At 41.9% G+C, this 27,962-nt stretch overlaps 1 protein-coding gene across 5 annotated transcripts in view; it reads left to right on the top strand.

Moving 5' to 3' along the window:
- DAAM1 (dishevelled associated activator of morphogenesis 1) overlaps nt 1-27,962 on the top strand; it is a 295,359-nt gene that overhangs the window by 147,173 nt on the left and 120,224 nt on the right. For all 5 annotated transcript variants that reach the window (XM_073609934.1, XM_073609931.1, XM_073609932.1 and 2 more), the window contains 3 exons: nt 830-1,051; nt 13,637-13,726; nt 24,616-24,687. In XM_073609934.1, the coding sequence (XP_073466035.1) occupies nt 869-1,051; nt 13,637-13,726; nt 24,616-24,687 (345 nt within the window). In that variant the 5' untranslated portion in view covers nt 830-868. The remainder of the gene's footprint in view (nt 1-829; nt 1,052-13,636; nt 13,727-24,615; nt 24,688-27,962) is intronic.

The raw sequence follows: 27,962 nt of genomic DNA, 5'->3' as shown, positions 1-27,962 counted from the left end.
CACCTTGTCCAATCAGAATGCAGTGATCTCTAAATGGTGTCTATGCCAAGCCGAAGACCTCCTGTGTTCACAATGCAGCAAGGCAGTCGCTCAGCACAGAACTCAGAAGCAGATTCTATAGGGATCCTACAGGTATAGTAGGTCCGTTGGTCCAAACTATAAAAATTGCCATACCTAAAATCTGTCTTTAATTTATACACTAACTTGTTTGTACTGATTCATTTTGCTGAATGCAGTGTTGTCAATACTTTCTTAATTGATGGCGCTATATAAGTAAAATAAATAAATAAAAAATAAATGTGCAGAATGTACTGGTGACCCACCACTGGTGCATTTTTGTTCTCACCAGTGATGCTCAATCTAATTGTAAAATGTACCTTTTCCGTATTTCCACCTAGAGCCATACCAAATTTAAATGATATGCAAGAGTGAAGATTTTGAAGGTGCTCATTTTCCTAGGCTATTGCTAGTAGTGGGTAATAATGTTCAACCCTGTACAGAACAAGTCCAGTTGAGTGCAACTTTTCCAGGTTTGCAAGAGAAACAGAACTATCTTAGGTCTTTCCAGTAAGGTTCTGCTAGTAAAAAAAAAAAAAAAAAAAAAAAACAACCTGCACCCACAGAAGGCTAAACTCTGCACAGAAACTTAACTACATGTTGTGTGGTGAGAATGCACTGCACAATCATGAAAGCAAGACCTAGGATAAAAGGGGGGGGGGCTATTTATTATTTAGGTTTCCAGATACATAGCTGAGATTATTGGTATATTTATTTTAAAATCAGTTTGAAGGTTACTTCTGAAATATTAATATGCATTTTCTTTTTTTAGGATTTCTTAGGTAGAACCTGCTCCTAGAATCTCTGGGACATGGCGCCGCGGAAGAGAAGTAACCGAGGGATCTCCTTCATTTTCTGCTGTTTTCGGAGTAATGAGCATCCAGAGATTACGTATCGATTACGAAATGACAGCAGCTTTGCCCTGCAGACAATGGAGCCGGCATTGCCCGTTCCCCCGATTGAGGAGCTTGATGCTATGTTTGCAGAGCTGGTGGTAGGTGGACCTTTCCCTACGTACTCTGCCTTTTTTTTATATCATGTATTGTATATAACCAGTCAGGGAAAAGCGAGATGTCTTTATCTGCATGCTTGTTCTAGGTCAGTGATTCACAGTATAGAACCCAGAGGGTCAGTTTGATGTTTTTTTAAATTGCAGTTTCCGACAGAGAGGAAATGACAACCTCTATGTTCTTCTCATGACTTGTTCAGTCTGTCATCCTGGTATAGTGGTAGTGCACCAGTTCACCTTTTGTTTCACCCTATATTAGTGAGCTGGGAACACCTTCGCCTTTGCTGTTTGTAAAGCAGAATAGCTATTCACAAATACACCCACTGGGTATCCGACCCAAGTTCAGCGATGTTAACTTTATCACAGCTACCAATTAGATTCAAGTAGGTTTGGCAAGTGTCAGTCTGATTTGGTAGTTTAAGCAGACAGACAAGAGAGTACAATGAAGGTTCTCAGAGCCACCAATCATTACTTGGACCCATTTTGGAAATTGCAAATTCCATAGCACAGACTTTAATCATCCATCTTCCCCACATGTGAGAGACTCTCTGGAAACTGGCTGCAGTGGATAAAACCGTACCATTACAGCCTTGCTAGTAACTTTTTAAAAGTGCAATTCTGATCCTCTAAAAATGTATGCCCGTGTCAAAATGCTCCCTATGTAACTAATTTGAAGCATTTGGGCATTGGAAATACCCGTTATCATACAAAGTTTTTTTTAGATTGTTTGAAAAGCCTGTATTTGCATATTTATTTATTACAGGCGTGTGTATATGTATATATATATATATTATACACACAATTGCCAAAATGTATTCAGTGCTAAATACGTATATTGTACTGCCCCCAGAATGCTTACAATCTAGGGTCCCTATGCATACATACACATACTAAGGCCAGTTAACATATCAGCGTGTCTTTGGCGTGTGGGAAGAAATTGGAATATGCAGAGGAAACCCACGCAAGTGCAGGGAGAACATGCAAACTCCATGCAGGTACTGTCCTTATTGGGATTCAAAATGATGCCCCTAGTGCTGATGCTCTTTGTTTGCATTCCTTTAAACCAGGGGTCTTCAAACTTTCCAAACAAAGGGCCAGTTTACTGTCCTTCAGACTTTAGGGAACCAGAATGGTTGGTGAGAGTAGAAATTGTCTTGGCATCAGTAAAACCCCGTCATTGGTGCCAATGGGAGAAATGGTACCCCGTCGTTGGTGCCAATGGTAGAAATGGTGCCCCGTCGTTGGTGCCAATGGGTGAAATGGTGCCCCGTCATTGGAGAAATGGTGCCCCGTCGTTGGTGCCAGTTGTAGAAATGGTACCCCGTCTTTGGTGTCAGTGGGAGAAATGGTGCCCCGTCATTGCTGTCAGTGGGAGAAATGGTGCCCCTGTCGTTGGTGTCAGTAGCAGGAATTATGCCCCATTGTTGGTGTCAGTAGTGCCTCAAGGGCTGTATCAAGGCAAGGAGTTTGGAGATCACCGCTTTAAACAAATGGTAATAAAATATACACAACACATTTGCTATTTTTTGTCGGGTTTCAGCCCAGCAGGTCCTAGTGCAACTGAAAGGGGTTCAAGGATGCCTCACTGCCCATCACTTTCAGTGAGACATCTGTCTATCAGTAACCTCTGACTCAGGATCCAGCAGGATATATTAAGTGAAAGAGACTGTCATGCAAAAGACTCTTGTTTGGACTCTGGGATCCTGAATACAGATGACGTTTATACAGCTTTCCTGGCAATAATGAGTAACATGGTGCTGCATCCTGTAATATTACCCCACAGCACAGTCTCTTATTTGCATTGCAAGAGAGCGTCAGAATGCCGAGTCATTTTTACCATTATGCTTCCATGTTTGCTTAACATTTGCATGTCTATTAACTACATGGTATATTTTTAGCTTGTAATGTAGTTGTGTTCACATGTAGACGCCAATTGGTGACGTGATAATGTTTCTGTAGCTAGGAATGAGCGTGCCCAGATATCATGGGATGAAGAGAAGTAAAGTTGGGGGTTTACAGTATATGTGATCTGTAGTGATTATGATTAAATAAGTTGGCCACATATGTTCCAGTCTGAGCAATCTCGGTACAATGTCCCTCATGTTTACCAAAACTTTATAATATCGGGACTCCCTAAACAGTATGCTCATTTCATAAATAGTGGGTTGTGGATCTAAAGAAGATTTTAAATTCGGATTGTATTATTCATAGTCAGCCAAGAAGTCCAGATGTCGTTTTTGAGTGCAGGTTAGAAAATGAAATAATCTGATTGGCTGGTATACTGAAGACCTCTTTCCCTTTTACACAGCATTCTTTCCAGTTAAAACATTTTTTGTTCATTTTGGTTTTTATAAAAAAAATCCCTTTAATACTCATGCAATGAATTGCCATTCTTGTTAAATGCCACTTGGCAATCATCACAGTTATACGAGGTATGGTTGGTACAGTGATGTGCGCCTTCTGTGAGAGATGTTCAGTGTTGCGTTGACCAATAGACCAATAGAAATGAGTATTTTCTGAAAGGCAAAACTGTTGATCTGAGGACAGCTGCAAGCATGCTAAATATTATCTGTAAATGTATTTATTTATTACAGGTACTTATATAGCGCCCTCAATTTACGCAACGCTTTACATATATATATATTATACGTTCACATCATTCCCTGCCCTCAAGGAGCTTACAATTGGAGGTCCTTATCTCGCATTTATAATACACATACTAGAGCCAATTTATACAGGAGCCAAAAAACCTACCAGCGTGTCTTTGGAGTGTGGGAGGAAACCGGAGTACCCGGAGGAAACCCATGCAGGGAGAACAAGCAGCCAGGCAGGTAGTACCATGGTTGAGATGCGAACCAATGACCCTAGTAAACTAAGAACAATGTTTTTCCATATTTATACTGCCAATGTAACTGCTAATTTAACTGATTGAAAAGTGGCCAGGTGCTGTCAGATTTTTCCTAGATTTGTTTTGCTTAATCAACTGAATTTGCACTTGTTTTAAGCACTACCTGTTTTGATATAAACAAGATGGGTTGTTTAAATAGACCCTTAGAATTTGTAATTGTGATAAATCTTAAAAGAAAAGTATGGGAATTAAAACAACAAACATACATACTCACCTAGGTGGTCCAATGCGATGGTCTGATGCTGCATCTGTCACCCACCACCTCTAAGACCGTGAACCAAGCGATCAATGACAGCTGATCACTCATTTCTCAGTCTTCACTGAGCAGAGAGCCGGTGACAGTCACCAGCTCTCTGCTCTGCCTCTCCACCACTCACTGGAGCACCAGGCTGTGCAGGAAGCCGGAGCTTGCTCAGGTTCTCGTGGTGCACTGAGTGCCTGAGCCAGCTGCTGCTCAGGAATCTGGGTTGATCTCGACTTTAAAGTCCAGATCTCTCCAGAGCCTGGACCTGCTCAGTGACATCCACCGACAGTGGGCTTTAGCCTGCTATTGGCTGAATGCGGGTCACAGGCGTACAGAAGGAAGTGCACTCCTCTGACTCACAGAAGTAGGGCTAAAAGTGCTTTGGCCCTTCTTTTACTTTTAAAGCAAACCTGTGATTTAATGCCTGCTCCTTTTTAGCAGCAAGAGTTGCAAGCACACATCTCACAGAAAAAAAAAAAAAAAAAAGCTAATGGAGAGATATAAAAAATAGTTTTGAAAAAAATACCTTACCCCCAATTTTTTGCCATGCTTGTCTAGGTGAGAGCAACATAACTGATCTATTTCATAGGCTGCTTGGATTGCCGTGGATCCCAAATCCTATAAAAAATGTCCTCCTGCACAGTGCTGGAGTATCTTCTCCTGAGCTTTCCCAGTATCCTCTGGTGAGTCACAGTGACGTCACCAGTGCTTTAGAGTAAGTGAACCGAAGCCGTGGTGTGCTTTATTTTTTTAAGATAAACGGGCTTTGCATTTTCATGCAAAGTCTACTTTAACTAGTTGTACAATCAAACTCACACATATGGCAAGTAGTCACTGATTTGGAGAAAGTTTACAGTCAAATAAATCTTTACTCCTGATATGGCCACTTGTTTTACATCATTGGTTTATAGCTGGGATCTCCAAACTTTCAAACAAATGGCCAGTTTACTTTTCTTCAGACTTTAGGGGGCCAGAATGTGGCCAGCGGGATTAAAAAACTTTCAGGCATCAGTGGGAGTAAACGGTGTCCCATCTTTGGTATTCGGAAGAGGAATAATGCCCCATTGTTGGTGTCAGTGGGAGAAATGCCTCCCCATTATTGATGTTGGTGGCAAGAATTATGCCCCATTTTTGATGCCATAGGGCAGAATAGTGTCTCATATGGGTGGGATGAATAGTTCCCCAAGGGCTGGATAAAGGCAACCAAAAGGCTGCAGTCTTGCGACCCCTGATTTAGAGTATAAAACTAGAGGAGTTCGGCCTGACAGCATTTCATTAAAAATGTGGAAGTATGCAGCATACATGCACATTATGGCAGATTTGTCTCCAAAAGTGCCCTTCTCCAGCTATGCATTGTCCGCACTCAACATCATCCCTCTGTCGCCAATGCTGCCATCTTCTCTCGCTCTTCCAGGTCTTGATTCTCAGTGAGTCTTCTCCATTAATTGAAAAAGAATGAGTGGACTCTCGCATATTCCCCTGGGAGCTCTTTCATCCTGACTTTCCACTCTGACAATAGTATAATGGAGTGTACATGCATGGCAGTCCATGTTCTCTTAAAATCTTGGGAGCAGGAAGGGTAACTGGTTTAATGGCAGAAGAGAAGTACAGAATCTCTTCTACCATGTAACTGTACCTGCTATCAACTTTTTTTTTTTTTTAAATGTACTTTAGATTCACTTTACCCTACCAGCCTGTTTTTAAGTATTTGTAGGAGCGCTGAACTCTACTGATTGTCTATTACATCATCGTAGATTGAGTCCTTGGAGGCTGCTCTCTAACAATGGGGTTAGCATTATAGTGTTTGAAGGAACCTTGGTGGTGCCCTCTTCCTTCTAACACTCAATTGTTTTTAAAATATTAGATTTAATGCAAAAGGAAACCTTTATAAACCTTGTGCAAGCTGTACACGCATTGGCTAGAAACGACACATAGTTACTTTAATGCTGTATTTTTTTTGCCAACGTCTGCCAACTTGTTCATTGTGAATATTTGTGGACATCCTCCCCCCCCACTGTTTAATTAGCTGTTGTGATAATATGTACTGTTTTTCATGTGGGCACCGTTCCAGGGACACAGTGTATTCTGTGTGCGTAATGACTGAATAACTTCAGCTTTTCAGTTAAGAAAGGACATGACATGGAACAGGAAGTGTTGATTGTTACTTCCTGTATCCCCGGCTTTGGGACCTATCCATATAACCATAGCAGAGAACGAGAAAGGATAGGAAATATAGACCTGTATTGGAGGAAGGAGACATTAAATCATACATCCTCTTCAATATACATTACACAGGCATTGTAAAAAGGGAAAACAAAACAATACACAAGAGTCCATAAAGTGCAACACAGCATATTAGATGTTTTATAATGGCTGTGCCTAGTTGTTTTAACTCCTCAGTCTTATTGATTTCTGCAGTTATGTGATAAATCCAGTAATTGCTGTGTAGACTGAAATCAAACTCACAAAATGGGGAGCAACTGCGAATAGACCATAAGAGTTTTTGTATATGGGAGATAGAGATAGAGATATATATATATCTCTATCTCTATCTCTATATATCTCTATCTATATATCAAATTTTCTTTACTTCTCCCCCACTGATTTTCTGTGTCCATCTGTGCCTCGACCCCCTCCTTTTGAACAGGCAAGCGTTTTTTAATCGTAATATGTATGTTATGGTTACCAGAATTTCTTTTTTTTTTTAAAACGAGTATGTTCTATTCTAGACAGTGAGATTCTTTCTCTCCTCTACTATCTTTGAATACCTTGATTGTGTCCTGAAGAAGCCTAACGGTGAAACACGTCAATACACAACAGCTCACTGTATACTCTGTATCATTATACATGATTTTTAACCTTTGAATGCTCTATTCATGTATTGTATTTTCATAATAAACATTGTTATTTTTCTATACTTTGCTATTTGTTTCGTTTGCCTTTAAAGTCCGACCTGGGGATACTTAGCAAGTATCCCTTTCTTTTTTTCGTTCCCCTTTCTGTATATACTTAATAAGACAGAATTTTAGGTCATCATGGTATTTGCCTGTTAGTGACAGTCACAGGTTTTGCAAATTGTTGAAATTTGCTTTAATTGTCCCTTAATTTTGATTGTGAAATATCTACACCACTGGAACACTGTGGCTCCTTAGTTTTTATTGTTCACCCTTCGTCACCCAGTAAACAGAAAAATGTGGTCCAGTTTTTGGTTGCATTTGCAGCTAATTCAAAATAGATGGGCTGCCTTAGAGAGGAAATGTCATCTTTCTCATTGAAGGCAAAGTCACCGAGTCTGCTTAAAACGTCCCCCAACGCAGTGATATTCACATTGCCTGTGTACCTCTGCCTCTCCTTTTCCTTTACAGCCAGCCCTAAAATCCCCAGGGTTGTCTAGGGGGAGCAGTGACGTCAATCCCTCTGCCTAGTGCCAGTGCTTGGGTCCAGCAGTTGGCTATGACACCTAAGCGCTACCACAGAGGTTGTCACACGCTCCTCTGTAACCAAAAACGCTGGGTCTTATCACTGCCTGCAAAGGGGGATCACCAGCAAGGTGAGTGCCAGTTGCTGTCCTTAATGGGCAGGGCGACAGTAACTCTTTAATGCACTTTAAACTCACAAATATTTCACCTTGATGTGCATGGAGTAATGCGCATGGTAAAGGGCCCGAACCTTTCATTTTACCTTTTCATTCTTATTACTTGTATTTAAATATTAACATTCTGTACAGGTGTTAACAGCCTGGCTGGGATAGATCAATAAACATTTTAAGGGCTTAAAGCGAACCTTCAGTCATTCCATCTATTACAACTTTTGCCCTTGTTTTAACTTTGGATCGTAAAACATTTTTTTTCTGCCAGTAAATACCTTTATACAGCCCACTTCCTCCTTCTTGTCTGGTCATTAGCCTAGGGTTAGGACATCATGCACAGCTCTCTCTCTCACTCTTGTGAGAGTTTGCAGGAAGGGAGGGGGGATGAGTCATAAGAGGGCCGATGAAGGCTGCAGAGCTGGAGGTGTGCCTCTGTGTAAATCCAGGAAGTGAACTGGCAGCAGCTTCAGCTGCCCACAGTTAAAATGGCTGCAACCAGACTTAGTGGAGGGAGATTTCTGCAGCATATTTGGCAAGTACAGAATCCCAGTATATATATAAAATAATATGCAAAGTGGTTGGAGGGTAGCTTCAGAATGACAAAGAGGTTTTTATTACAAATTATGTGAACAGACTGCAGTTCCTCTTTAAATTCTTGATGCCCAACCTGTGAACCTGAGCTGGTCCTCAATACCCTTGCAGGCACCAATCTGTGTTTCCCTATTGCCCTGTTTAAAGTAGTGATTTTCAGCAGCCTCATGTAATATGTATTCAGCCTATGACTGTCTCCTGAAGCATGTCTACAGTCTCCAGCAACTCCTATAAACATGTTCACAGTCTGACAGTCTCTTATAACCTGTCTGATTCTCTGACCATTTGTTGCATCATGTCCACAATCTCTGACCATCTTGTGTATTATGTCCGCAGTCTCTGACCTTCTCTTATATCATGCCCATAGTCTTTGGCTATATCATGTTGTGTGTCTGCTGCCTTTGATGATGAATATTCACTGAATTTTATGTGAGGCTTGGTGATGTTGGGGGGCCGCACGTGTGGCCCCCCATATAAAGAAAGTTGACCATCACTGGTTTAAAGCGGGGTTCCACTCAAATTTTTAACTTAATCTTACCCCCTTCAGTTAATTGCATAGATGTTCAAATGCTGCATGAAAAAATTTTTTATCTCTGTAATTACCTTTATATTGTACTTTATTGTGGCACTTCCTGTCTCTCCTCCCATGGGAGTAGGTGTATTTATTGCCTTTCACCGGCGCCGCACTGTCTCCTGGGAGCTTAGTGTCAGGCTTCCCAAGATTCAGTGCCGGTGTCTTGCCGAATAAGTTCCTTCGGCGGATAGGTTCCCCCCCTGTACTGCGCAGGCGCAGCGCCTGCGCAGTACGTACTACTGTCGGCCGCCGGAGATAGCCGAAGCTCAAACGCTTCACTCAGCTGTACACGGCGCCTGCGCTCTGGGTCCAGGTTCCTTCCCCACTATCCAAGTGGACCTAGAGGGGGAATCTAAAAGTGCCGAGCGCAGCGAGGCCGTGCCCGAAGCGTGGCGAGCGAAGCGAGCCCGCGAGGGGCCCTCTTACAGGCGCCGTGTACAGCTGATTTTCAGCTGTTCCGCTTCGGCTATTTCCGCCGGCTTCTACTGTGCATGCGCAGTAGAGGGGGGAACTAATCCGCCGAGCGGAACTTTCTCGGCAGAACACCGGAACAATGATCATGCGTGTGAACAAGCTGTGAATGAACAGCATTCACCGCATCCAGGAAATCAATGCTTGTGGGCTTCACATGCCCACAAGCAAGATGGAAACAGCCAGCATCACATTTTTAAAGTTATTCTTCAGTATGAAAACAGAAGCGGAACTATTACACCCAAACTGTGAGTATTATTTTGGGGTTAGCAAAGTGTCTCAATGACCTAAAAAAAAAAAAAAAAAAATTAGTCACCGGACTCCCACTTTAAGTACCAGCTTTCCCTGAAAACAAGTGGCTACTGATTCATTTTGTTGCTGACTATATGTCTGGAGGCCTGTGCGCTTCATTTATCACGTCTTTAATACTTAAATTAAATACCCAGGCTAATCAGACAGAGTTCCTTGGAGCAAGTTTGTTTTGTTTTTTTTTTTTCCTTTTTTGTTTGGTAGATTATTATATTTCAAATTGCGTTGGTTTAAAGCGTACATGTTTTTGTTTTTTGTTTTTTTTTTTTTTTATAAGGATCATATAAAACTAAATTTAACTATTTAACTCCTAAATTCTAGCCAGCATGTTTTCTTAACAGTAACCTTCCAGACTGAGTATAAAAAAGTAAAATTGCATGTTTTCCTTTAATAATTACAGGGCTGGAACATAAAGTCGCTGTTGAAACAGTAACATACAGGGCATTTGTCGACTTTCAGTTTTAATATGAGTGGGAGGGCAGGGCTGGTGGTATATGGATTTGTTTGATGTTGATTTATATCTACCAGCTTGGCTTTAAAGAGCAAATGATGGTGTTATTCTTACTTCAAAAGAGCGGCTTTGCACCCAGGCATCTGCTGTTAATTTATACGGCAAATGAAAGACAAGCGTCTAGGGCCAAGCGCAGGTAATCAATATTAGGAGTCCTCTGTTTTATGTTTACCTGCCATGTGTAAAGGAGGCAAGCAGCTGGCAGATTAAGTGGCTTCAAAGGTCTTTGGTGTTTATAGAGTCACCTGCTTAGACAGAATACTAAAATGTTTGTTTCTTATAAGTGTATAAATATATACTTGGGTTAAACGTGAAAATTTCACCTTTTGAATTTATTTAGGTTACACAGTCTGCTGGAAGAGTGCCTCGTATTTTCAGTTTTTATACGTCTCAAGAGCTTGCTACTCTGCTTTCTGAACTTGTTTCATTGCTAGCATATTTGCTTTCTCTATGTTCCTGAATCTGATCCTGTAAAAAATGTAGACATACAGTACCTGTCTTTTAGAGCCCACTGTAGCCTTGTCCACTCCCACTGGAACAGGAGAGGGAGCTTGCAGAGAATAATGTGAGCAAAAGCTGCAGTCCCAATCAAATGCAGCCTGAAACAGTGATGAATAGGTCTGCAATACCCTATTATAGGTATGGGGACAAAATGCCACCTCCCCAAGATGAGAAGCCAATCGCTAGACTTGAATGTTATCACATGGAGGCGAGAGAGGACTAGATCCCTGTTTAACCATTTGCCTACTGGGCTCTTTTACCACCTTCCGGCCCAGGAAAATTTTCCAGCACTTTCCCACTTTGAATGACAATTGTGCGGTCATGCGACACTGTGCCAAACTAAATGTTTAATTTTTTTCACACAAATAGAGCTTTCTTTTGGAGTTATTTAATCACCACTGGGTTTTTCTATTTTTTGCTAAATAAATAAGCAAAAAAAAGGCCGTAAAATTTTGAAAAAAAACCCCAAACTTTTTCATAGTTTTTTTGCAAACAATTAATTTTTCTCCTTCACTGATGTGTGCTGATAAGGCTGCACTGATGGGAACTAATAGGCGGCACTGATGAGGTGGCACTGGTAGGCGGCACTGATTGGCACTGGTAGGCGGCACTGGTGGGGCTGCACTGAAAACTGATAATCAGTGGTTATGTCCCTTTTACAAGTCTATTATTGTCTCTCTTCTCCTTCCTCTCCTTATGCTGTAGGCATGAGGAAAGGAGTGCCAATAACCGCCTTCTGTTTACATCATGATCAACAGTGATTGGACACAGCTGATCACCTGGTGAAGAGCCATTGATTGACTCTTTACCTCAATCTGTAATCAGCAGTGTCCGGAGTGGCTGCTGAGAGAACGTATCGAATCATGAGAGAACGTCATACGAGGGCCTCCCAGAACTGGCCAGCCACCCTGTAGCTATCATTTGGCGCGGTTGGCAAGTGATTTTGTTTCAAACCTCAACCATGGGCTGTAACAGTTTTTCTACTCTACCACGAATATTTTGGAGTGTATCTGTAGAAATTTATGTTCCATCGGCCTGTAGAGCATTTGAGGACAGGTACTGATTTTGGGTGAAAAGACCTGGCTCACGTTTGGAATTCCAGTTCACCGCAGAGTTGTATAATAGGGCCACTCAAATACCTCCACACAAAACTCAATTATTTAGAACACAATTGCCTAAAATGTATTTGCTTTGTATACTGTAAGGTTACAGTATCCTTCACTGGTAACTGCTAAATACAATAATTTGGAGGGATGTTAATATACCCTTGGCCATTCGTTGTAAGTATAGGAGAGGAGTGGCTAGTAAGTAAACCTGTTACTTTGTACAACATAGGCAAAGTACAAGGTAATTTTAAAAGAAAAGTCAGACGGAATGGACTTTTACTAAAACACAGTGCTCTTTTTTTTCTTCGTAGGTAGAATTCGCAATATTACTTGTTGGTTGGTCTTGTAAAGTAGACCTGTATGTGGCTGAAATAACCTTGCTGAGATCCCACCAAAGTAATGGACCAGAGACTGGCTCCCTGCGGCAGTGCTGGCATCGACCTCACCGTCCCACCTAGAATAGTTCTAATACCATGTTCTGTATTGCAGACTAGTTGCAGAAGCCTTTTCAGCTTTCTTTAAAATGTCTGCTAACAAGAAAATTGTTCCAGAATTTTTTTTTAACTATAAGAATACAGGCTTGTATATTTTCATAGGCAGAAGTCATTATCTGCAGTATCTGTGCAATTCAGAAATAATTCTGTGTTGGTGTAGACTGTGTTTAAAGATCTGATAGTGGGATCTAAAAGGCGCTATGTGTATCATAGTCCCAATAAAGGAAACTCGTTCTGCTGTGCAACGTTTGTTTCATATTTCATGGTACATTTAAGGAACATTCCATATAGCCAAGTGAAAAGTCTAGCTCGCTGCAAAAAGATAACACATCTTTTGTAATTTAGCAGAGCAAAATGTTGCTTTTTTTTCCGTCATTTTGATGGGCAACGTTGGATTTCTCAATTCCCCCAAATGCTGTGATAGTATCTTGTTCAGACACTTAGCAGGAGGAAGAGTGTTGTTTTTATATACTTTCTGCTTTTGTCATTCTTGAAAAAAGTGTTTTTGGCAGATACACTCAACCAAGCAAGGTATTTGATGGAAGATGGGGACAGTTTAGCCCACCTAGTATCTCAGTTGTAGAAGAGTAATAAAATTAAGCTTGTCAGATTTGCACTTCATTTACAGTAGACAAAAAATGGTCTGTCATTTGTCAACCTGGAAAACCAAGCTACATCCTGGAGGATTCAGTAGATTTTTTTTTTATTAGCTTTTGTAGAGCTTTAGGGTCCATGCGCACTAGGAGCAGCAAAAAATGCCAGAACCTCTGGCAGAAAAGCGGCAGAAAAAATTCTCCTAATAGTTCGTATAGCACAAGAGTTTAGGAGAGTTCATGGGCATTTGCTTTTATAAGTGTTTTTTTCCCCAAAGCCTTTCCTCCTTTTTCTGTCTGAAAACGCCTCTGAAATAAGCAGGGAAGGATTGTTGTGTTTTTTTGTTTTTTTTTCCTGCCTCTAAATTCTCCACTTGAAATATATGCTTCTAAACTGCCTAGAGTACATGGACACATAGGATAACATTGAGCTGCTTCTACATTCAGGAGAAAAAAAAACACAAAACTTCTGTAGAAGCGGCATTTTTTAAGCCCAGTGTGCATGAATCCTTAAAATGTTGGCGGTAGTAGCTCAACACCCCAATTTTCAATTTTACTTCCTCTGCCCTCATTTGTTTTGTGAATAAGTCCAGCTATTGAAGGGGGTTCATACTGATTTTGTTTTCTAATGTATTGCAGCATTTTCCGTGAATAATGTTTTTCCTTATCTTGCTTATAGGATGAACTGGACCTCACAGACAAGCACAGGGAAGCTATGTTTGCCCTTCCAGCTGAAAAGAAATGGCAGATTTACTGCAGCAAGAAAAAAGTAAGTGTGGTCAGCAGTTCAAAAGAGACGTATGGCATTTCAAAATAACAAACATTCATACTCCCCTAGGTGGATGCAGCATCAGTCCTATACTGTATCTGATCCCCACCACCCTAAGACCGAGAACTGAGTGATCAAAGAGCACTTATTGCTAAGTTCTCAGTCTTCAATGAGCAGAGAACCGGTGACTGTCTACACTGCCACTCCAGTGCTCACTAGTGGGGAGGGGACAGGAGTGGCTGGCTCAGGCTCATGAAGACACGATGAGAGGCTGAGCCAGCTGCCAGTCAGGCATCTGGGTTGATCTTGACATTAAAGTCTGGATCCCTATGGAGCATGGATGCTCAACCTGTGGCCCTCCAGCTGTTTTGGAACTGCAAGTACCATCATTCCTTTGGGGGTCATGCTTGTAAATGTTAGCCTTGCAATGCCTCAAGGGACTTGTAGTTTCACAACAGCTGAAGGGACACAGGTTGAGCATGCCTGCTCTAGGGCCTTGACCGGCTAAGAGACATCAGCTGATTTTAGCTCACTGTCAGCTAAATCTGGGTCACAGGAATGCAGAACTAAGTGCACCCCTGTGACCCACTGGAGAAGTAGGGCCAAAAGAGCTTTGGCCCTACTTACACAGCTACTTTCCTTTTGTTGATGTTAAGCTAAATTTTCCATGCTATGAACCAAAAATTCCAAAAGCGACCATTGTTTCTCAATGTTGTGCCTTAAAGGGGTTGTAGAGGTAAAAGGTTTTTTTTTTACCCTAATGCATTCTCTGCATTAAGGTAAAAAACCTTTTAGTTGTAGCTCTCCCCGCAGCCCTCCTAAATACTCACCTGAACGCGGTCTCGGTACAGCTTTGTCCACAAACTTGTGAGCGGGGGGCGGGGCTGAGCTGTGCTATATGTCTGAATAGACACAAGCAGCCCGGCTTGGGAGCAAGCCCACACAAGTGCCCCCATAGGAAACGGCTTCCTATGGGGGCTCTTCGTGGGGGGAGGGGCCAGGAGCACTAGCAGGGGACTTAAGAAGAGAAGGATCGGGGCTGCTCTGTGAAAAACCATTGCACAGAGCAGGTAAGTATAGCATGTTTATTATTTTAAAGAAAAAATCCAGGAGGTTTACACTCACTTTATTTGGCAAAACAATTTCTAAAGACGGAGCAAGTAAAGATAACTGGAATCCACAGATGATGATACGTGAGAGGTTCTACGCCTTCCCCATCCTATCCAAAATTGCACAAAATTTAATATTTAAGTTCAGGTATTCTATAAAGCCTTCCAGCCTCGCCCAGCCCCCTAACCTAATGACCTAATGTAAACTTCAAGTTCCCCAGTCCAGGTGCTCACTCTTCCTGATAATGCCGGCCTCCTGCGGTGCTTACTTTGTTCCTAAAGCTTATCTGACCCTTCCTGTGCAGTAACTCCCCATAGTGTATAGTTTGCCCATGGGTATGGCTCCATTAAGTCTATGGGGAATCCCTGCACAGGTGAGGGTAGCGCTGTAAATTTCAGAAAGAAAATTGTAAACATTGGAGGAGGTTACTGACGTTGGTAATATGGGTGAAGGCGGGGCGGTATGAAACTAGATTAGGTTGAGGGCTGGGGGGGCCTTTAGTAAACCTGTTCCTTTAAAAAGTAACTGACATCTGCAAGCTGTGCTCAAATATAGGCAAGCAGAGGGCAAAGCACTAGTCACCATTATTGGCTATAGTCTGCCTGCAGCTGATCACTCATTGCTGACTTACCATGCATTGTTCTCCCCTGTGTCTGTGTCCAGGTGGCCATTTTGGTACTGGTAGAAGTTTGCTTCCTCTTGTCAGAGCCCCCACAAAGTGTACAGAGAGGATCTAAGTAATAACATCACCAAACCCTACTCTGTATCTGACACTAGCAGGCTTCAGAGCCAGCAGTGCCTTAGATGTAATACTGAAGATATACAGCTATGAGGCTAAATTCACAGGACTGCCTAAGCATGCCATACACTGATATATTCTAGGAGAAATTTAAGACAAAGGGTAGATTTCTCCGAGTACTACTTGGGCACCATTAACATTTCTGCAAATTGTTACTTTTTAAGTTCAAGTCCAAGAACAAAAATTGCTTTAGGTATATACAGGTGCATATCATAAAATTTAGAATATCATCAAAAAGTTAATTTATTTCAGTATTTCAATTCAAAAAGTGAAACTTGTATATTATATAGATTCATTAAACACAGAGTGATATATTTCAAGCATTTCTTTCTTTTAATTTTCATGATTATGGCTTACAGCTAGTGAAAACCCAAAATTCCGTATCTCAGGAAATTAGAATATTATATAAGACCAATAAAAAAAAAAAAAAAAAAGGATTTTTAAATACAGAAATTTTGGCTTAATGAACAGCATGTCCATGTACAGTACAGTATGCACTCAATACTTGGTCGGAGTTCCTTTTGAATTACTGCATCAATGCGGCGTGGCATGGAGGTAATCATCCTATGACACTGTTGAGGTGTTATGGAAGCCCAGGTTGCTTTGATAGTGGCCTTCAGCTCATCTGCATTGTTGAGTCTGGTGTCTCTCATCTTCCTCTTGACAATACTCCACAGATTCTCTATGGGGTTTAGGTCAGGCAGGTTTGCTGGCCAATCAAGCACAGTGATACCATGATCATTAAACCAGGTATTGGTACTTTTGGCAGTGGGCAAGTGCAAAGTCCTGCTGAAAAATGAAATCAGCATCTCCATAAAGCTAGTTAGCAGAGGGTAGCACGAAGTGCTCTAGAAGCTCTAGAGGGCTGCTCTGACTTTGGACTTGATAAAACACAGTGGACCTACACCAGCAGATGACATGGCTCCCCAAATCATCACTGACTGGAAACCTCACCTCATGCAGCTTGGATTCTGTGCCTCTCCACACTTCCTCCAGGCTCTGGGACCTTGATTTCCAAATGAAATGCAATATTTTCCACGGGCCGCGATGATTTGGGGAGCCGTGTCATCTGCTGGTGTTTGTCCACTGTGTTTTATCAAGTCCAAAGTCAGCGCAGCCCTCTACCAGGAAATTCTAGAGCACTTTGTGCTTCCCTTTGCTGACCAGCTTTATGGAGATGCTGATTTAATTTTCCAGCAGGATTTGGCACCTGCCTACACTGCCAAAAGTACCAATACCTGGTTTAATGATCATGGTATCACTGTGCTTGATTGGCTAGCAAGCTCATCTGACCTAAACCCCATGGAGAATCTGTGGGGTATTGCCAAGACCCAAGAGGAAGATGAGACACTAGACCCAACAATGCAAATTAGCTGAAGACCACTATCAAAGCAACCTGGGCTTCCATAATGCCTCAGAAGTGCCACAGGCTTATCGCCTCTATGCCACGCCACATTGATGCAGTAATTCATGCAAAAGGAGCCCTGACCAAGTATTGAGTGCATACTATACTGTACATCATGGGCGCTCAACCTGTGGCCCTCCAGCTTTTGAACTACAATTCCTATCATGCTTCTGCCTTTGGGAGTCATGCTTGTAACTGTCAGCAGCTTGCAATGCATCGTGGAACTTGTTGTTCTGCAATGCTGTGCATGGACAAACTTTCCAGTAAGCCAACATTTCTGTATTAAAAATCCTTTTTTAATGTTTAATGTAATAATCTAATTTCTAATTTAGCATTTTCAATAGCTGTAAGCCGTAATCGTCAAAATTAGAAGAAACAAATGCTTAAAATATATTGCTGTGCGTGTAACGCATCTATATAAAATGAGTGTCACTTTTTGAATTTAAATAACTGAAATAAATTATCTTTTTTGATATTCTAATTTTTTGAGATGCACCCGTATAATAAGAAGGTATGATTGTTTCTTTATGTACCAGAAATGGGAAAAACATTTTTTTTAAAGCAAATCTGTCATTCATATTCTATTCATGGTGCTGTTTTCATTCTGAAGCCAAATAATGGGCCCCCCCACCACCACAAAACGGCTGATCTACTATGTGCTTACGATGGGTGCTTGTTAATAAAGGATTTGTCATTCCCGGACCTGAAGCTGAAGGTCATACAACTTTCTTGGAGTGCTGTCTAAGCAGGAACAATTAACTGCTTGGAACAGACGCACTGTAGAGGTTTAATAGGCCCGTTAAGTGCATTCTCTTTATGATGGAATGTAAAGTGAAGTTTCTCCTCTACTAGATACAGACTACCACAAATTTATGGAGTGTTATCACTGTATTAACACAAAGAGACTGGCGAGTAGAATAAACTGACCCTCATTCTGTGCTTTACTGGCCTGTTAACAGGTTGAGATGTCACCCTTACGTGCAGGGATCTGAGTGTTGGGGCTGAGAATTGCTGTTGGTTTCCAGCATGAGATAGAGCCATTTATACATTCAATTTGCGTTTAATCACCTCATAATAATATAATTTGCATAATCACTGGTGTGAGCCAAAGAACTTTATGACCATCCTTTTAATTGGGTTGCAATTCCCTCATGATCAAATGGCCGATAATGTGATAGATTTAAAAGTACTCTTGAGTCAAACTAGGAAATTGTGCTTGGAAGTACATAAAGGGTCATATGAAATCTGCAATCATAGACGAATGCGGCCCATGCATGACTACCCCTACTATCTCAGACATTCCAAATCTAACAGGATATCTTATTTTTTAAAAGTTGATGTTAGCCCATACATGGCCAAATGAAAACAGATTGTTTTTAGACTAAATACATTTTTTCCAAAATCTAGCAGAATAACTCTGACATTAAAGGATATCTAAAGGTGTGTGTGTTTTTTTTTTTTTTTTTTTTTAAACAAACATGTCATACTTACCTCCTCTGTGCAGTTGGTTTTGCACAAAGTGGCCCCGGTCCTCCTCTTCTGGGGTCCCTCAGTGGCGCTCCTGGCTCCTCCTCTTCTCGTGTGGCCCGTTGGAGAGGCGCTCTTCCACGCGGCTCTCGTGCGGGCGCGCTCTCATGTTCTGCTGCTGAGTCTATTGACAGCAGAACTCGGCCCCGCCCCCGGCTACCGCATCATTGGATTTGATTGACAGCAGCGGGAGGCAATGGCTGCGCTGCTATCAACCTATCCAATCAGGACACGAGACACTGGCGGGAGCTGGTGTGCTCGTCCCCCTGTCGATGGAAAGACCAGGTTCAGGTAAATAAAAGGGGGGCTCTGGGGGGCAGCTGCATCATAGGAGGTTTTTCACCTTAATGCATAGAATGCATTAAGGTGAAAAACCCTGAGGGTTTAAAACCCCTTTTAAGAATCTATTCCAAATAGATAAATAATATAACCAAATTAACCCTGAATCTGACCACATTAGGTTAATGGGCTAATCCACTCAAGTGATTATAGTTACATGTGGAGCCTGGTGATCTGCATCCACCCCTGGCTTCTTTATTTTTTTTTTTTTTTTAATTCTTTATTTAGAAGTTAAGGATTTTTACAAAGCCATTTGAAAAGAGATAAAGATATAAAAAAAATACAAAGATACATCTTGACATAGTACAAAAGAACAACTCCTAGATTTACTGGCTATAACGTAAAAAAAAACATAACATGCCTTTGACACTGGTACATAGTTCAGGATGAAAGACCATGTTTTTTTGGCAAATTCCCTGAGCAATTTTGTGTTTTTAATAGTTCAGAGTGAGATAACGGTCTCATTGACCGAACATATAAAGAAGAAAGTACAGAAAAAGTAAACGGAAGTATGGGAGAGGCCCCTGGCTTGTTTTATGTCTTGAATACTCCAACAGTTAGATTTCTGGCAGTAATTCCCAACCTGTTCTTTTCCACCTGGAAGTTTTAGGTGTTTCCACACACCTTTTATATGTGCCAACAATTGCTGTTTAATTCACCATAATATCCCTTAGATGGTGTAAAATAATTATACAGAATGCGAAAAGGCGTTTTTAGTTTCTCCCTCACGTTTCGTAATCAAAATACTATAGAAAAGATTAGGTTTTGCTTGTTTACATAATGTTTTGGCAACCTAATTAGAAATTGTAAGTGAGAAATGCAAATGTTTGAAGTTTAACTCTTTTTTTCCCCTGGATTTCCTAAACATGGATTCCAGGTTCGTTTTTAATATGTTGATTGGGCAGGTGTTTAGGTGTCAGTAACATCCGACGTCCAATCCCCCATACATGCGCATTATAAGCTTCCAAATAGCCCATTTATGTGCAGTAGAAGACATGCGGGATGATTTTTAAGGTACACCTGCACCCATCATTTCCCCATGCATGCACAGTATGACCTGGCTCTATTGGTCATAGATGACAGCGCTGAATAACGTGGGAATCATTCCTGTGTATGCCCAATATTGCTATCCATATAGTGGTCATCATTTAAAAAGCAATCGCTACTGTGCATGCATTAGATCTCACCGTCATATTGATGGCAGCATTGCACATGCAAAAATTACTACAGCACTTGCTTGGCTAATCTTGCCAGGCAACACTAAATACACATGTGCAGAGGTGTGGGATTTGGCTATTAATATGGCAGGGAAATCTCTGGCCTTTGCGTCGTGGGTGTGGTCAGCCTGCAGCCTCCTATCAATAAACCAGTGGTGATGGCTTTTCTGAAGAGTTCCATAAATTGCCATACCCCTTGACATCTTCACTAAAGAGTATGCAACAGAAAGTAATTAGGAATGAGCGTGTAGTTAACTAATCAGATCTCACTGCAGACAGCTCATTTACAAAAGACGAAGTGCGGCTCTGTCGCCAACCTCAGTTATTCCTCACAAATAGAACATATCTTTGAATAGACACCTGTCCGGACTACAAAGGGCCTGTCTTAAAGAGTACCTGCTAAGAATCAAAATCCAGTCTTTTAAAGAACAGCTGATGGTAGATTTGATCTACCTAGAGTTGTTCTTTAATACATTTAGTGTATATATTTTTTCCCTTACATCTGCTCGGCACCATATACTTTCTTTTCGAAGTAGAGCTAGTTGGAAGGCTGAATCTTCTGAAACGGTATAACGAGAAATCTACGTTTCAAGACAAAAATAAAATATTCAAAAACTGCACCTCACTTCCCACAAGATTATTTATTGTAGAAAGAACAAGCACAAACATTAAAAACCATGATAAGCAATCCTCAAATTTATCACCCCTTGCTCCCAACAATTTCAAGGAATGCGCCCCATATTGTGCAAAGTTTGACCACATAGTCAAAGTCTCTGACAGGCTACAGTAGTGTAGTTCACCCTGAGCTGTACCCGGTGTTTAATAAGAGCAGAAGATCCAGGGAGCCGCACATCAGAACAAGACCTGCTGTGTGTAGACAAGTGGCTTTCTCAGCCTAGACCCCCCCAGGCCACATCCCCAACGAGTTTCTCTCCACCCACTGGAGCTTACTCATGGGTTCGCTGCACCTGGTGTTGCTTGGGCTCCAGTCACACCTGAGCCTAGTGCAGCGACTGCTGCTGTAGTGCATTTGTTTAGCGCTTTTGTGTTTTTAGTGGGGCATTTTTGGAGCAGCACCGTTCATTTGATTGGCCTCCCTCCACTCCAAAAAACGCTCCAAAGGGGCTCATGTACCAAATTTTGGCATGGTTGTTGCCGCGATTGTATCGTGTTTTGACGCTGGACAATTGCGGCAAAATCAGCCCGCCTTTTGGTGTGCCTTCAAGAAATAATGGCATCGCAAATGTGTTCTGCCTGCGATCTGGATCTCTCAGTTGTGAACAGAGCTTTAGTGTCTGTGGCATAAAGTCCCTCATTCAAGGATCATTCTGGGAGCATGCATTTTTGGATACAAACTTCTATTCATTCATAGAGAATATAATGTATCTACTTTATGAGGAAGAGTCATCAATTTACCTTCCTCCTGTGAAATCAGAAAAATAGCTGCTTATGTTGCTGGAAGTTTTGAAATGAAAGCTTAAAAGTGCTACATCTAGGCTGCAACCTGTCAAACTCTTAGTGGAGGTGCCCCATAAATCTTAAAATTGATTTGTGGGAGCAAGGGGAGATATTTTATGACTGGTTACCATGGTTTTTAACGTTTGTTTGTTCTCTGAACAATAAACTCTTGTGTGAGAAGTGATTTCCAGTTTTCAGATATTTCATTTTTTTATGTTCTTAATCATTTTTTTTGTATTATTATCCTGATCATGTTTATTTTTTGTGGATTTATGGAGTTTAGAAGATAGGCTCTTTTTACTTTTTTTTTGCCCTTGTTATATAAATACTGGGGATTCCATATCATTCTTTTCATTTTTTTACCATTTCCTCTGTGTTTTTTTTTTTTTTTACCTAGTCAGAATATAACCCTTATAGTATGTTGGTATTTGAAACATACATTCAGTAAACCTTTGTTTCATTCTCTGTCTAAACCCAAATAAATTAAATTTTTACCCTTTTGATCATAATTGGTTGTCATTCAGGAACTGTGTCCTTTGTTTCCATTAGACCATCACACCAGTGCAATGTGGGGACCATATTTCCTTTCTTCTAATAAAATCTGGATTTAAAAAAAAAAAAAAAAAAAACAGAGACTAAGCTAATTGTCCTTTCTTTTCATTTTAAATGTAAACCATTCGTAAAGACTCACTGAAACTATTCTGTTTTCCTTGTTTATTTTACATGTCTTTTGAGGTCATCTTTTCATCTAAAACAGATTTCTTTACTAAGGTGTTTAAATAGTTTACATTACTCTATGAAAGAGTTCAAACCATTTTAAAATGGTTATTTTATTTTTGCGTGTATTTTTCTATTCCCCATTGTTGTACTTGGAAGATGAAAGCACGAGTCTTGTTGCTGTGGACAACAAACCATGGACACTGATAAATTAAGACTATGGATCTCTTCTGATCTTTGTGCATAGAAATTTGGTTATCCCCAACTGGATGTAATATACATTGCATTGGCTTTATACCTCAATAGATATTCCCCATTTTACCATTTTGTCTGTGTTTTATTACTTTTGGAGGCACATCATTTTGTTTTTCTGGTGGCTATTTTAGAACTTTATAGCTAGAGCTGGATAGATATTTTGAGGTGTCGATATTCTTAAAGATTAATTCCACAAATTTAATATTTTCTACATAGTTACTTTGGTCCATCTTGAACCAATGTAACTGAGTATTTACCACACCTGACTGATGCCCATTAGAAGCTGGAAAATCACTAGACACCACTACTCCAGTGATCTCCATTTGCTTCCAGGTCCCGCCCCGAGTGGCTGCCCTGTGAACACGGGTGTCACCACCTGCCACTCCACCTCATCCCATAATATAATGCTTTACATTGATTCAGAAAATGCAAAGTATTCTCTGAATGGAAACTGTGCCAAATGGCTGACCTTCTGTGTTCAGAATGCTGCAGGGCAGCCATTCGGCATGGTAGCTGGAAGTAAGTGGAGATGGCTGGAATAGTGGTGTCTACTACAGTTATTTCTAGCTTCTAAGGGCACCAACCAGGTATGGTATACACAGTTATATTGGTCCTAGCTGAGTCAATGTAACTACAGTGTGTATAAAATATCCATACCTGGAATTCCTCTTTAAGGGCCAGTACACATCAGATACAGTTCCGTGCAGTTCTGTGCACTTTTTTCCTGCACTAAAAATGCATGCACAGTGTTCTCCATGTATTCCAATGGCTCTAGTTCACACCAGTGCTGTCAGTTCCTGTCCGTTTCCGGTGCAGAAACTGACGGGAAACTGACTGGAACTGACTGTTTTGGCGTGAACTAGAGCCATTGGAATACATGGAAAACACTATGCATGCATTTTTAGTGCATAAAAAAGTGCACGGAACTGCATCTGGTGTGAATTGGCCCTAAAAGAGATGTCGTATTTTTTTTGTGAGAATCGTACTTGCCTAGGTGGCTGCAGCATCGGTCCCCTGGTGCCTTGAACATTGAGAACACACCGCCAATCGCTTGATTCTCACAGCTCCCTGTCACCAGTTCTCACAGAGCCACCAGCTTTCTGCTCTACACCCTCCCCCTCCCCCACACTCACTGGAGCGCTGGGCTGTGGAGGGGGTGAGAGCGGCCAGCTCAGGTGTCTCAGCGGCTTGCTGAGAGGCTGAGCCAGGTGACGGTCCAGGTATGTGGGCGGATCCCGACTTCATTGTCTGGACCGGCTCTGTGACGTCAGCTGACAGCGGGCTTCAGCCTGCTGTTTGCTGAAAATGGGTCACAGGAGTGCAGAACAAACTGCACTCCTGTGATCCACAGGAGAAGTACAGCCAAATGTGCTTTGGTTATACTTCTCCCTTAAATTGAATCTACAGCCAAACCTTTTATTGATTTAACTTTGAAATTCCTGTCCGATTGCTGTCTGTGTCTCTATTAGAAATTCACCACCTTTGTCCTGGTGATGTCAAATCAAATCTGGTTGTCTGCAAAGTGATATCAAATGCAAAATTTTAGATTTCTTACCAGTAGAGCAACGTGTACACTCAAAAACAAGTCAGCAGTGACAACTCTCCATATTTGTTTTATGACCAGTTCCCTTTAGAACTTCTGGTTTCATTTTGGAAAAAACATTTGTTAGAAAATATTGTCTGTATTGCCTTCATGCCTTTACCAGTTCGGTATGGGAGGAATGGTGCAAAATATTAGGATTTGTGAGTGGGCTACTTTTTGTTCCTCGACATTTTCTTGCCCTGTATGTTTGAACCAGGAATTTAAAAAGAAAACTTTCACAATGCAATATAAGCGTCCATTGCCAGTCAGCTTTACAGTATGTAGTGGAGAGGAATAGAAAAACGTATCAAGATGCTAATTCCAGGTCTCTATTTTTTTTTTTCTCTCACATTTAGTATTGCAAATATTCATTATATATTGGCCGCTCCAATTGTATTTTGCTTTTAGACATTTATACTTTTAGGTAACATTTTCCATTGTATGTTGATGTGTTGTTTTTTTTTTTTTTTCTTTCCATAGGACCAGGAAGAAAATAAAGGCGCTACAAGCTGGCCAGAATTTTACATTGATGAATTAAATTCTATGGCTGCTGTAAGTACTTGCATAAAGCGTGTAATTGCAGGTCATCAGCACAAATTTACTGAAGCTCAAAACCAATATTTCACTGCATGCCCCTGTGTATTGAATTAATCCAATGTACAAAGATTAGCACTTTTGTTTAAGACCTAGCTGCTTCAATGCTTACCTGAGATCTGACTATCTGACACCTTTTACACATAAAACACCCGGTGCAAAGTTCAGCTGTCACTTGTGCCTGCAAATCTCCTGCACCAGAATCATGCTGACCACTTTCCCCAGTAGGCATCTTGCCAGCTATTGAAAATAATGATATTTCATCAGCCCTGGCACAACAAAGCAGATATCAAATGGAGCACACGTTTAATTGGCCGTATTCCTTAAAGTGAAACTCCTGGTTAACAGGTAAGCACACAGTTGCAGTCAGCTGGAGACCAGGTGGAGAGGAGGAGGAGCCGGATGTGGGTGGGGTCGGGTCAGAGCTGAGCCTGGGCTGCTGGGTGTCCCTCACACCATGATGCCTGCTAAAACAGGCCCGTGGACCATGCACTAGTCTCTGGCCGCCCCCCCCCCCTTCACCCCTGTCCGAACGGTGTTGTCGGTTCCGGCGGTCTCAGCTCCCGGTCTCTCGTCCTTGGGCTACAACGGAGGAGGGTGGAAACGGGGGGAGCGGTGCCCTGACTCCTTAGTTACAGCGGCCGCTGCAGACAGGATTTTGGACGGCTCCACTGAACCTCCGCAAACGGGGGAGAGGAGGGGAGAGGAGAGGAGACATGCACGGTCCATTACCCATCAGAACCTAATGGGACGGCTCGCCGGGATCGAGGGGGAGAGGAGGGATTGAGAGTAGCAGAGAGTGATAACCCGATACAGAACCTGATACAGAAGCTTGATGGTAAAGTCAAAGAAATCGCATGGAACAGGCGCATGCCCTAGGAGAGAAGAAAGTGGGTAAGACTCTGGTTCTTTTAGCTGCCTGAAGATGGGTAAGTGATGCATTAAATCACTTGTTGCTAAAGTGCAAGGATACCTGCTCATATTGTGTCAGTTACTGCGACTTTCTACTTGCGACTATATCGCATCAAAGTAGCATCAAGTATAACATCATTCCCTACACTAATCTTGGTCTGCTGTTGTATTTAAGATGGCTAAGTGAGGCCTCGGACTATTTCCAACATTGCTAATCTGCCAAGCTGTATAGAAACATTGCCTTATATGTGTCTTTATATTGCCTTATTAGTATACGTGACTCTACCATAACAAGACTCCTCTCTCATATGAAACTATTTCATACTAATAAGCTGGTTTATATCGGTGCTGGGGGGTGGGTAAGGGACGCAAAGAAGTACTCTCAGTAGTGTCAATCTATATGGATACTGCACACTTCTGTTTGACCAGTACACCGCTGCACCTGCATATGCGACTTTGCTGCAACTTGAGATCACAAATACACAATATCTCACTATAACAATAGGCTGACTTATTCCTGTGTCGGAAGTTGGGTGTATGATATAGCGGACTAATCCCATTGATGTAAGCAGTATGGAAATAATCGCATTCTAGGGGACTGTCGTACTGATCCACATACAAAAGTGACTGTAGTATAATAATATATCGCTAAAATATAACACTATAAGTGGAGTAAATACTACGGTGCAACGAATTAAATATTTTGGGGGATCAAGGTAATCCCCAGTGCCATTGGGAAAGTCAGAAAACACACCACACATAATAGAGGAGGAACCACTAACCAGGTATAGGTAGAAAAAATGAGAGGAAGATCAACAAAAGGACCTGCAAATCCACCCAGAACAAGTGCAAGCCCGGGAACCATCAGAAAATATATGATTAATGAAAGTAACAAAGAAAGTAATTCAACAGGTGCAAAGAATAAAACGCCAGATCGAACGGCTAAAATGGGTACAAGAAAACAAATGGCGGAGATGGATTCAAGACCCCCCAGTAACGAGGTAGAAGTAGAAACTGCAGAAGAAATCCAGCAGGCAAACCAGCTCCCTACCAAGGGAGAAATCGCTGAAATGTTTGCGAAACTGGAGGCCTCAATCAGAGGTGAGATCAGCGCTGTAAATGAGAACATGAGCCACCTATTAACCAGAGTGGAGGAAGTTGAAACAACAGTGGACAAACAAGGAGAAGAAATAAGAAACTTGAGAGAGCAGATAGAAGTGCTGCAGAAGGAACAGAGGTATATAAGGTACAAAATGGAAGACCAAGAAAATCGCAGCAGAAGAAAAAACCTCCGGATTAGAGGCCTCCCGGAAGCGCATGGTGAAAAAGAAAACCTACAGGAAAAAATGGAGGAAATTTTCAAAGATTTGAAGAGCCCTTGCAATATCAGCGGTAATTTAAACCTAGACAGAGTCCATCGAATTAGGAAACCAGCCGAAATTAGGGGAGACACTCCGCGGGATGTAATAGTGCGATTCCATAGCTTCCGGGACAAAGAACAGATTAGCATGAATTTAAGGAGAAACCCACAGGTGAAGTACGGTGAAACAAATTTACACATCTTCCAGGACCTAGCCGCAGAAACTCTAAGCAGAAGAAGAATTTTGAAGCCATTACTAGCTGCCTTAAAGGCGAACGAGGTCCAATACTCCTGGGGCTTCCCTGCCAATCTTACTGGACGTAAGGACGGCCGAAAGGCGGTGCTGAGATTTCCGGAGGAGACCCAGAATTTCTGCGATCGACTTGGAATCCCAGTAATGGAGATCCCGGGGTGGTGGGAGAAAAGCGGAAGTCAGGAACACTTAGGGGACCCTGTCACTTGGAAACCAATACTAATGACAAAAGAACACAGGGACTGAAAGAGGCCTCGAATGTTAAAAGTGATTGAAAATGGATTTGTCTTTCTCTCTCTCTCTCTCTCTTCCCTCTTTGTTTCTCTCTCTATACGATCTATTGTCGGTGGGGGCGGGGGGGGGTGGAGGGTGTGTGGGAGGGATGGCTGGGATTACACCCAGGGGGAAGCTCTTGGCCAGACTGGACCCTCCTCTGAGCTCAACCTCTGGGGAGTAAACCGTGTGGCCAGGTGGAGTGGGTAGGCCAGGGTTTCTTTTTTCTTCATTCAGGGGGCTCATGTGGCACCCCAATACTCCCCCCAACTTGATGGGAAAGGGGAAAAGGCGAGGGGCTGGGCGGGAGGGATTTGGGGGGAGGGAGGTGGGTGGGCAGGAGGAGGGGGGGGGGGATGGGGGGGGAGGGTACACGGGTGGAGAGGGAGGAGGGGGGTTGAGGGAGGGGGGGTGGGGGGGTTAAGGGTAGGACGA

This window comes from Aquarana catesbeiana, linkage group LG13 (genome assembly GCF_042186555.1).
Source record: "Aquarana catesbeiana isolate 2022-GZ linkage group LG13, ASM4218655v1, whole genome shotgun sequence".
Classification (NCBI taxonomy): Eukaryota; Metazoa; Chordata; class Amphibia; order Anura; family Ranidae; genus Aquarana; species Aquarana catesbeiana.
The sequence above is the reverse complement of the archived record's forward strand: the minus strand, read 5'-3'. Positions and strand labels throughout refer to the sequence as shown.